This window comes from Physeter macrocephalus, chromosome 20 (assembly GCF_002837175.3).
Source record: "Physeter macrocephalus isolate SW-GA chromosome 20, ASM283717v5, whole genome shotgun sequence".
Taxonomy (NCBI): domain Eukaryota; kingdom Metazoa; phylum Chordata; class Mammalia; order Artiodactyla; family Physeteridae; genus Physeter; species Physeter macrocephalus.
Window position 1 is genome coordinate 76,508,598 of NC_041233.1, and position 11,618 is coordinate 76,520,215.

General features: G+C 57.3%; 1 protein-coding gene across 1 annotated transcript in view; it reads right to left on the reverse strand.

Annotated features, from left to right (window-relative positions):
• Positions 1–1,343: 1,343 nt before the first annotated feature.
• CHST15 (carbohydrate sulfotransferase 15) overlaps positions 1,344–11,618 on the reverse strand; it is an 83,093-nt gene continuing 72,818 nt past the window's right edge. The window contains exons 6-8 of the mRNA XM_055081154.1: positions 11,184–11,340; positions 5,412–5,559; positions 1,344–3,678 (exon numbers count right to left, since the gene is read on the reverse strand). Of these exons, the coding sequence (XP_054937129.1) occupies positions 3,488–3,678; positions 5,412–5,559; positions 11,184–11,340 (496 nt within the window). The 3' untranslated portion in view covers positions 1,344–3,487. The remainder of the gene's footprint in view (positions 3,679–5,411; positions 5,560–11,183; positions 11,341–11,618) is intronic.

Consider the following 11,618-nt stretch of genomic DNA (forward strand, 5'->3'; position numbering starts at 1 on the left):
CGGATTCTCCCCAGAGCCTCCAGAAAGCGCCAGTCCTGCCGACCGACATCTTGACTTGAGCCCCGTGAGACTGAGCTTGGATCTCTGACCCCCAGACCTGTGAGGTAACGGCCTTGTGGTGGTAGTTAAAGCCACGCGGTCTGGTGTAACCCGCTGCAGCTCACACAGCTCCCTGGGCTGCTCTGCAGGCAGCCCTGCCAGGCGAAGCTCTGGGAAAATGATGTCTTCCTAGAGCCTCAACAGGATCTGCCCACAGGGTGAGGATTCTGGAGCAACAGAAAAACACCCGCCCACACACAAGGCCTCTCACTGCTGGACGAGGCCCAAGTCCCTCCACCAGCGTGTGGCCTCTGCTTCAATTCCCAAACGGAGTCTTCTGGGGAGAGGTCATTCCGAGGGGAGGTTTACACGAAGACGGAGATGATCCTCGTCAGAATGTTCCCTGAGAGCTGGTTCCCGGGTCAGGGCGGGAGGTGGTCGCACAGCAGAGAGGGTTTTGGACAGGCCCCGGGGGAGGGGGTTGTGCCATCAGCCCCCCAGACTCGCCCGTCTGTCCCGACACCCGTGTCCCACCGGCCGCTTCTCCTCCCAGGCACAGCATCTTCCTGGCTGAGTGAAGCCGTCCCTGGCTTTGCCATCAAGAGCTGGGGTCCTCCTCATTTCCAGGCCTGGACCCGCCAGCCCCTCTTCCCCCAGCACACAACCATGGGGGGCAGCGCTGGGGAGACGCTCGCCCAGGGTGAGTCTCTCCAGAATTCGGGGACCAACCCAGGCTCCCCGCTGCCCCCAGGATGGCCCAGGCTTCCAGAGCCCCAAACGTGAGAGGCCCTCATCTCTCAGGCTTGCCCTGGCTGCACGTGGGGGCCTTGAGTGTCCGGTGACAATGCCGTGCAGCTAGTGACACCAGGGGTCTCAAACTCGCAGCCCCCAGGGGCCAGGCGGGCCCCGGGAGGGAGGGAAGCAGCCTGCTGGGAGCAGCAGGGCCTGCGGTCGCCCAACCATCAAATCTCAATGTCTGGAGACGACGTTAGGCCCGTCTGTGGGTAGGGCTGGACCTCGCCGCCCTGACTCACAGCCCTGGCTGGCCTCACGTGGGAGTCCCTGGGGACGTCTGACCTCTCCTGCCTGCTCTTCTCTCGCGCGCCGTCACCACACGCGGCAGGTCCCCTGCGTACCGCGCGCACGTCACACGCAGGTGAGACACAGAACCGCTCCCGTGGTTCACCCACGCACAGTGGACGGCTTATGAGGAAGGGCATGCCCCCCCGGGTCCCAGTCACAGGGGTCCACATTTAATCGTGTTCAATATTAACAAACGTACAGCGTTAACAGTGGTTCATTAACATACCTTATGCGACTAAGGGAGTACAATTTAATACAACCCGAGGCACAGCTTTGGGGACACAAAGGAACTTCCAGACCGGGTCGTGAGAAATCCTCCATTTCGCTTTGGTTTGGGATGACAGGCTCGAGGACCACGGCTCGAAAGGGCAGCTGTGCTGTCACCAAGAGTGGGGCCTCGCGGGAGAGAGAGTAGAGGAAAGCAAAGGGACAGACAGAGGGCCCTTCGGAGAAAGGCCCCTGGAGAGACCGGGTCTGCACGGCGCTGATCGGCACCACGGGGTCGTCTATGAAAGATCTGTGTAATAAACCAAATAATATTGGAAATAAGACTTCCAGTAATACTTCTGTAAGAAGCAGAATTACGTTCCATGTTGTTCACATGCACAGGGGCGCGTAAGGAAAGTCCTCTCCATCACGGTCGGGGCCGAAGAGCAAAAATGTGGGCTGAAAGTGACAAGCGAACTGAGAGAGAAATAAATCCACGAAGGGGTGGGTCCAGGGCGGAGAAAGCCGATCAGCAACAGACCTGAAGGGAGCCCACTCAGAAACGCACGCACACACACACACCCGCGCACGCGGCACCCGCACCGCGAATAAATACACACGCCCACGCCAGTGACGTCCCCTACGGCACCTCGCGCTCAGGCCAGGTTTGCCTGCTGGCTGCCGCTGCAAGCGCCGGCAGGAGGGAAATGGGGGCCCGCCCCTGAAAGCGGGTGTTCAGGCCCATGGCTCCTTCACAGCAGAAACAGCCCGGCCGCACCATTCAGAGCCCTCCCTGCGCCTTCAAACGGGCCGAGCATCCCATCTCCAACGGCACTAGGGCTGGACAGCTCAGCAAACCCTCACTCCCACGACTGGCGGCTGGGCGTGCAGGCATTTGCCCTCTCTGACGGGTGTGTATCCGGGACCTCGACCTGGAGAGCTCTGATTCGCAGAAGCTTCCCTTGACAACCACGTGCAAAGCTTGGTTGGGGTCCCGCCTGGGGCTGCGTGCAAGGACTGTGTTCAATCTTTCCCATCACCTCCAAGTAACAGCAAGACCTTCAGCCCATCCAACAGTAAACCAGGCTGCCAAGTGGCCCAGAAAGTTCTGTCAAGGACACAGCTCCCGGCATTCTCGTTCCAAATCCCAGCACAGCATGTCCGGCCCAGGCACAGCTCATGTGCTGTGCTTCCGAATCAGAAAAAAAGCATCCTGCGGTTCGTGGAGTGAGGAAGGACCTCTGGCCACACACGGCGGACAATGGGATAACAAGTTCACTCGGGAGGAAGGCAGAGCGACGGAGCCTGTCGCACCCGAAACGAAAACCTCAAACGGCTGTAGTTCTCTGAGGACCTCAGATGCACGGCGAGGGCCAAGATGCCCAGACTTTCCATCGGTTCCTTCGAGGTGCTCAGTCTGGCATTAACAGCAAAACTTTCCCTTCCGATTTTAAACTGAAGTTATGTTCCAATTAGAAACTGAAAAAACCCTTGAGAAAACATCTAAAGGGGCAGAAAAGAAAGCTCCAGCCAGTGAAATGTAGAAAGTGGTTTGTTTTAAATGCGTTCGTTTTCTGTTAAACATAAGTGAAGTCCGCAAGGACAGAAGGGGGAGGAGGTCCGAGACACGAATGTGCTACCAGAAATCGACTTGTGTCTTTTTTCTCGGCAACAGTGAAGTTAACAGGGTTTAAATCTGAAGAGACGGAAGGGCTGACTTCGGGCTAAAAGGGAAGAAAAAATGAGAGCCTCCCTCCTCCGCCAAAATGAGGTCAGTGATCTAAACAGAGGGTTTCGAAGCTGAACGTAGAGTGTACGTCTGGCCAGCCGCGGGGCGGGACCTCCACCCAGCACTGTGAAAGCCCAGACTCCACGCTTCCCTCCCGGCCCCCAGCCCAGCGGCCGCCGGCCTCATCCCGGACCCCAGCCTCGCTCGGAGCAGAGGCGGACCCTTTCCCAAGTGGAATTTCCAACAGCCTCCACCCGAGGCTCGGTGAAGGGTCCATCGCGGGCTGTTTAACATCACAAAGGAAATTCTGAACTGGTTTCCACAAACGTGGGCCTGGGGAGGGGTTTTCTCCAGGCTCTGAGCGAAAGGGTTCCCCACCAAGAGAGATTTTCAAAGCATGGAAATCACGGCGGCAGCGGGAACCCGGCCTCACGTCTTCTTCCACAGGAAGGCCTCGTCGGCGAGGACCTGCGCCAGCCGGGCGTTGAAAGGCCCGTAGAAGTCCCGCAGGAGCCTCTGTGTGACCGGCCACATGGGCCCCAGGTTCCGGTCTTCGGGACGCCGCGCGTTCGATGCGGGGCTCTTGGTCATCAAGGCCTCTTGTTTCTCACTTAAGGGCCCTGGAACACAAAGGAAAGAGCCTATGAGGCAGGGGGCAAAAGAAACTTTGAGAAAATCCCAGCCGTGCTTCCTGTTGAGACAGGAGTTTCCCGTAAGAATGTGTTTGGAGGTTCAAATTCTTTGGCTGGATCCGTTTCTGAGTCGCTGAGGGTGGAAGGTGGAAATTCCAGGGCGAAAGAGCAGAGATTCTGTGGTCCGGTGTGTTACCCCACCCTTGGAAGCGAGGCTGAGACTCGGGTGCAGTTTCATTTCCAACTGCCCGTAAACGGGAGCCGGCCTGTCCCTGGGTAACTGTGCGACCTGCCACACAACAGTCCCTGCACGCAGCCTCTCCTGCTCACCAGCCACTCAGGTCTGCCCCCGCTGCTTCTACTTCAGGCCGATGCAAAGGGCCTCGTGATGGGGCCATACTTCACCCTGTGTGTCGTGCTGTGAAGTGGCCATGGGGGGAGGGGAGAGGCCACCTGTGCCCGGAGACCCCCACTGGCTGAACCTCCACCCTGCAGCAAGGCACATCCACGGGGAGAGGCCGGGAACCAGCCAGCTGGTGCTGCCCCGAGGCTGCCACCTCCACCCTCAGCCCTCGGGACCGCAAGCCTCTCACTGGCTTAACCCCCAGGACCGCTGCTCGCGCCTCTGTGCCCCGGGCTCTCGCGATCAGTCTGAAGTCCTGAGCCCGTGCACAGAAAAATTACATCCCAGTGTCCTCGGGTTACGCGACAGGGAAGGAACAGAACTGGCCTTACTGTCCATCTTAGGGATTAAAGACAAGCTCATGAATGTGACAGAGTCTACGGGTGGCCAAATCAAAGAAAAATGGTTCTAGGCCTTAAAAGGAAAAAGTAATCACGCTCCATCACATTACAAGCGCTCCAAGAAAAAAAGGAAAAAGAAAATCAAATGACAAAAGGGTCCCGAGTCCCAGGGGCGGGCAAACAGGTTTCAGGAAAAGTTCAATTAACAAAATTCCCAGGCAAGCTCATGAGACAGGGCCGCGGGGGGCATCTGGGGAGGACGCTCCCGCCGCTCCAGCCTCTCCAGCGGTCCTGGGTGCCATCCACGGAGGGGCACTCTGCGCCCGTGTACACGCCTCTACCAGCCGTCACCGTGGCCGGCGACTTGGCCTGCTGCCACAAAGGGCCACTCGGGACTCTGGGGGATGGTCTCCTCCGGCTGGGGGCAGGCTCCCCTCCCCAGAGGCCCAGGAGCAACCAAACCCAGCCACATGGCTCTGCCTCCGGGGGTTCCCGGCAAAGCTGAGACAAGCATGGACCTGTCCATCCCCTCCCCCAGGCCCTGAGGCCTCTGCAAGACGGTCCCAGGCGCCCAGACACCCTGTCCATCCTCAAGGCGCAGCTCACACCCTCCCTTCCAGGATCGCTTCAGCGGCTGGGCCCCCAAGTCACGTGTACGGACCCACCGTGAGATCGCTAACGTCCCCCATGTCACTCTACCAGTTACTCGGTTATTCGAGCCTCGGCTTCCTCCTCTCCCTCCAGTGAGGGAGCTCCCAGACGAAAGGCCATCTCTTCCTCCCCAGAGACGGCTCCCCACACCATGCGCAAAGGCCCCGTGTGCACGTGGTGCTTGACAAACAGGTACTAACTAGCCTCCAGGCTCAGCCCACCCTGCTTGGCTCAGGGGTCTGCGTGGGACGCGGGGAGCGCCTCCCAGAGCCGGTGTCCTCGGAGCTCGCGCCCTGCTCTGTGGGCCTCCAGTGTGACATTCATACCGAGGCTGAGAAACCGGAAGACCCTGTGCATGGTGTACTTGACGTTAGAGGCGTGGTCTTCCAGGCGGAGAATGAGGAACTGTTCTTTATTAAAGACCGTGAGCCAGTCCAGAAGGTACACAGCGTACAGCCCGACCTGCAGCCTCACCTAGGACCAAAGAAGGCAGGCGTTAGTTCAGGGGTAATTCCTCCGACACCGAAGGCGCTTTTCCAAACGTATTACACACATCATCATAAACCAACAGTGAAGAGCTGTCCCAGCGAAAAACCGCCTTCAGAAGTTGGATTTTAAACGCCACGTGTTCTTGCTTCTCCATGCTGGGTTTGGTGCCCCCCGCACAAAGGATTCCCACCCTCAGGGTCCCATGTCACCCTCAGGTCAACCCTGTAGGTAGCTCCACAGCACTTCATACTGAGGACTGGGGAGAAGGGAGAGGCCAAGGTCACACCCACCGATGGCGCGAATGTTCTTTGCACATACACCGGCTGCCTCAGCTCCTGTGCCCAGAGCACCACAGGCGGAAGAAACAGCGGCAAATGCTCCAGCAACAAGCCCCGAGAGGGAACAGCCAAATGCCTGGCACCACGCGGACGTCCATGACCTTGAGTGTGTGAGCACACCCCGATGTAAGCAGAGTTGTACGGAGCCATTCCTTTCCGCCTACACGTCGGGGTCCTCGTCCTCCTCCTGTGCCTTCTCTCATGCCAAACTGCAAGCGTGTGCGGTGAAGCACTGACCTGACCACAGAGAGGGCTGGCCTTCGTCCTCGGCTCCTGGAAGGTGATCTCTAGGCCACCTGGAATGTCCTGCCTGGTAAGAGTATCTTGCTTGCCTGGGGGGGCCTGGCCACTGGGCAGTCTAACAGTGTGAGTTATGATGGGGGCTTTGGGCCACGCAGCACCGGCCTGACCTCCAGGAGGCACTGGACAGTAAAGGCCGGTCAGGCACGTAGTACGTGAGGGAGCCTCAAGAAGTGCTTGGGACACCAAAGGCTTGGGTGGGCTTCCCCGGATGGCAACGCTCTGCGTGTATCATCACCTGTGCTTCCTCCCTTGGCTGAGTTTAGTCTGTGTCCCTTCCTGCTGTAAACCGTAACCACGAGTGTAACAGCCATCAGCGTGTCCTGTGATTCCTTCTAGTGAATTACTGAACCCGACAGTGGCTTGGGGGACTCCACCCAACTTGCGCGTGGTGTCAGAAGGAAGAGCGGTCTTGGGGACTGCCCCCTCTAACTTCAAAGTGGGCTCTAAACGCTTGGCAAGGCTCCAAAACAGAACAGGCCCTTCCCCTTCTGCTCTGAGGGCCCCCTTCTCCAGCACTCCCACCCCGGCCCCTACCCACCACGTCCTCTGGGACCCCGCTCCGTGTCCTGCCTCTGGCTCGGCCTCGCTGAGGTCTTCCCAATTGCTTCGCATGTGCCCCCGTCTCGTCTCTGTTCAGGCCACATCAGCGCCTGCCTGGCACTGTCACCTCTAGTCTCTGAGCGTGAGCTTCCCACGCCAATGCCTGGCCCCGCCTGGCTCTCCGCATGGGGCAAGTCCTTGGTCTGACTGGACTCCCGGCCCAACCCCTCCCAGCTCCCAGTCTCAGTTCCTGCAGCCGACACTTGCACATCCTACTCCCTCCCCTTCCCAGCTCGACCTTGAGCTCCTCCAGGGCGGGGACCAGGCTCTTCCGTCATCCAGCCGCCAGTGGCCGGCGCCCAGGCACTGAACGCGGTGGCAACAATACGACGGTGAAACGCTTGACAAAACCGGTACAGACACTAGTTTCATCTCTCCTAGTCTCTCTCCGTTTCATTGTTTTTCTAATTGTGTGGGAGGTGGTGGAGGAAGAAAAACAATTAGAGGGGAGAAGCTGTCTCCAAAATTCATTAGCTGCCTACAGCCCTCAGGTTGTCACTACCTTAGACACCAGCTCAGGAAAAGACGTCAAGCTGGGCCAGAGCGAAAGAGAAAATGAGCACGTGCCAGCCTCGGAAATAAATACACGAGTCGCCTCCAACACAGACAAACCGCCATGAGAACGTCTCCTTGTTAAGTCATCGAGAGCCTTTCGGTTCTTTGTCAGGCTCCCGGGCCGGCCCCTCCCAGGGAGGACCAGCCTGATGAGCTTTATATCTTCCAGGGAACCCGCCTCTGCTACTCAGAACCTTCTAGAAGGAAAGGAGCTGGGAGTTTGCGGCAGGATGAGGGTGTTTGAGAGTAGCTGCAGCGGTCCCTGCACCTGTCTACGGGTGACAGTATTTCCCTGAAAGTGTGTCTGTATCTTCGTGGGGAGAGCCCCCTCCACTGGCCCAGGCCTCCAGCAGCTGAGTCTGCCTTCCCCGGAGGGCTGGTCCGGCAGCGGAGGGGCCGTTGGGGGCAGGCAGGGAACAAACCTGCGGGCTCTGCAGGGGAGGAGAGGGGGGGAAGCCTCCCCTGGCCCCCTGAACACTCCATCGTCTGGCTCACTCCAACCCCCAGCCCCCTTACCAGGTAAGGGAAGCGCCGCTCTCCTCGAGTGACGGTTTCCGGTGTGCACAGCATCACTACTAACAAACCTAAGACAGGCCCACTCAACACGTCTTCCGCACCCTTCCCCAGCATCGGCCAGAGAATCAAAACGGAATGAACCTAAAAAGGTTATTTAGGGGAAGTGGCCGACACATTAAAAATTTTAAAACACCAGGGCGGAGAGAAGCCTTTGAGGTTACCTGCTTCAGCCGGCTCTTGCTGGAAAAACCAACCAAGGCCCAGGGAGTGCGGGGTCCTGCCTGCCCAGGGTCAGCGGAGAAGACCCTCCAGAGCCTGGTCCCGAAGCCAGGTACTTGCGCTTGGAGCCTGTCCCCCCCGTGCTGGGAAACAGCTGAGGAGCCAGTGCAGGGTCTCCCCCGACAGGCACACGCCAGACCTCTCTGGTTCCCATTAGGGATTGGGTTGGAACTCTCTACTCAGCCTCTCCACTAGTGTCACAAACTCCCCATTCAGTCATTCATTCATTCATTCTGCAAATAATCTAGTGCATCCTGCACGCCAGGTACCCTGCTAAGCAATGGAGAGACGTCGTTAGGTAACAGATGCGGGCCCTGGCCACGTGACGCTTGTAATCTAGTGGAGACAGAGCTAAAATGGTGAAGAAACAACTATCTGTAACCGCCGGTTGTGACACATGCTGTGGGGAAACGAATAGTGTGGAGAGAGAGAGGACAGAAGGTCAGGTTAAAGCAAGACCTGAAGGATGAGGAGTCCTGCAAAAACCAGAAGTGCGTGCCGGGGAGGGGAGTGTGGAAGGCTCTGGAACCAGGCTTCTCCAAGCCAAGCGCACAACACACCCACCTGGAGGGCTGTTAAACAGACTGGACTGATGGGCCCACCCCCAAAGTTCCTGATTCTGGGGTCTGAGGCTCGACCTGAGAGTTTGCATTTCTGACAAGTTCCCCGGGGGTCGGCGGGGGGGGGGCCGCTGATTTTCGTGGTCCAGGGAGCACACCTTGCAAAGCCCTGCTCTGAAGCAAGAGGACCTAGCAGGAGAGGGCGTGGCCGGAGGGCAGCAGTGGACAGGGAGACAGGGGAGGTGGCCTGGAGGAGGTGGACGGGGGGGCGGGGCGGGCTCGTGCGCTCAGGGCCCACAGGAAGGCAGGGAGGGTCTTAAGCCGGGTAGCGCCACGCTCCACGTACGTTTGAAAAAGGTGGGCCTCCCTGCACTGTGGTTGAGCTGGGATTCACAGCTGGAGGGAAATTCGCTTCTCTCATCCCAGAAATGAAGATTCACCCCGAAGAGGAGGGTTTCCGACTGCTCTTGCCTGCCTGGCTCTGCCCACCGTGCAGGAGCTCTCCAGGGACCGAAGGGGTCACGGCGATCCGCGTTACATCACGGCCCCGCCATCCTGGCACTGATCCTGCCCTGGGGTCTCATTCTGACCAGAGATGCCTCGTCATACTCAGCAAAACATGGAATTGAATTAAAAAGCACATGCCTCCTGCCGGTTCAAACCCTCCTTTTTAGGAGCCAGCTACACTCAGGGAAGGTGGAAATGCCATGAGTCTCATCAAAGGCCATGGGACCTGGGATTAAACCCTGAGCCTGCCCGTCACAAGCTACGTGACTCCGGGTGGGAGCGTTGACCTCTGCGAGCCTCTGTGTCCTCATCTGTAAAGTGGGCTTGGATTTCAGGGAAACGGAGAGGACTGAACAAGATGACGCCCTGCAAGGTGCCCCTCGTCCTTTCTCTAGCAGGAAGGACAGAAGGTAATCACTGGGGCCAACTCTAGACCCTGATCAGCCTGGAGACAGCACCAAAGGAGTCCACATGACAGACCTTGCTAAAACGAGCCCTTATTGACCACTGGCTCCCACATACATCTGCCCTCCCACAATCTGCCACCCTAGAAAGTCAAAGTCCTTTTCCTTTGCCTCGTCACTTCTCTACATATTTATGGTTCTCTTGTTAAGACGCTATATAAGCCCGAGTTCTAACCACCCATCCGAGTTACTCATCACCGGGGCTCCCGTGTATGTGTGCATGTGTGCATACGCACGTGTTAATAAACTTCTGTTTACTTTTCTCCCGTTTATCTTCCGTCAGTCTAATTTACAGGGCCCCGGTCAACGAACCTGAGATGGGTAGAGGAAAAGGATCATCTTCTCGCCCCCTACACGCGAATGAACTACCACGCTCTAACCCTTACCACAGCCTCGTAAAGCAGTGCTATTGCCCCATTTTGTGATGAAGCAACTGAGTCTCAGAGAAGCTAAGACAACTGCCCAGAGTCAGCTGCCCGGGTGGGAACTGAACCCACACCACTCTCTGGCTCCAAAGGCCACTCCTTCTACCCCACACCCCCAGCCAGAGTCTGTGTTGATCTTCTGTGTGTATCCTCCCTGCCGAACTATAAATTCCAGCGGACGGCCTGGAATCCTACCTACTGCCTCTGTGCGTCCTGCCAGATAAGATGGCCTCGATAGTGAGGAAGAGGGGGTGAAACGTCTTGACTTTGAACCCCACCGCACCTGGGGGTTCCCAAGCCTCCACCTCAAGCAGATCTCACCACATGGCACGCTCGGCAGAGCAAGGCTGTGAACCACGCTCCGGGGCAGGTGACATATTAGCTTCGCTGAAGAAGGCTTACCCACTGCGGCAAACCTGCTGGAAAGGCACTCAGGACAACCCCGGGTGCTGCGCGGCAGAGAACCATCCCTTGGCTAAACCGTGCTGAATTCACCATTAACAGCTGCTTTTGCTTAAAAAACAAAAACAAAACAAAACAAAAAAAACGGGCAAGAAACGTACAGCTATATTCCTGAAGGCAAACGAGAACAAAGAAAAAAGGGATCAATGGAAAATATGTTTCCATCAAGACCCTGTCGGAGAAGCACTGAAAGCGCTGAAAGTCACTGGTGGGTAATTTTTTAAACCAACAAAACAATCCAGCACTGGAGAGAACGCTCTTAAGACAATCAGAGAGCTGGTCTGCCAATCCTAATTGCAGGGTGTGCTTTCGGAGCCTCACTAAATAGTAATCTTCCTAAATGCGCCCCCATTCTTTCGCAGAGGGAGGAGAGAGCATTGTAACTGGGAGATCGGCGCGGGAGAAAGCAGGGAGCCAGCTGAAAGGGTCCATCAGCTTTTACAGTTTTTACATCCATGAATATTTGTTTTGCGTTAGCCACCGCTCAAAGGCACGGAGAGAGGCATTTGCACATTAAAATGCTTCTCTGTTTATATGCTAAAATCCCGACGCACAATGCCCTCGCATAATAACCGCCGAGCAGCCCCTCCGCGTACGCACAGGCATGGCGTTGTTAAGAGTGTTGTTGTAGACACAGGCGCGCAGTGAATAACCCAGCACGCAAGTTTCAAACAGCTGCAGCGCTTCTGTCACTTTTTCATGGAAGTCATCTGCAGATTTATTCGAACTTGCAAAGTAGAGATAGTCTGAGTACAACCTGTGAATAAAACAAATGGGTATCTTTTACCACCGGGAATGTGAAATCTCGCCATTTGAGTGACAATGGAAATCTACAAGCGATTATATGACCTCATTTGGTCCATTAAAACACAACCGGGGGCTTCCCTGGTGGCGCAGTGGTTGAGAGCCCGCCTGCCGATGCGGGGGACGCGGGTTCGTGCCCCGGTCCGGGAGGATCCCGCGTGCCGCGGAGCGGCTGGGCCCGTGAGCCATATACAGGCCGCTGAGCCTGCGCGTCCGGAGCCTGTGCCCCGC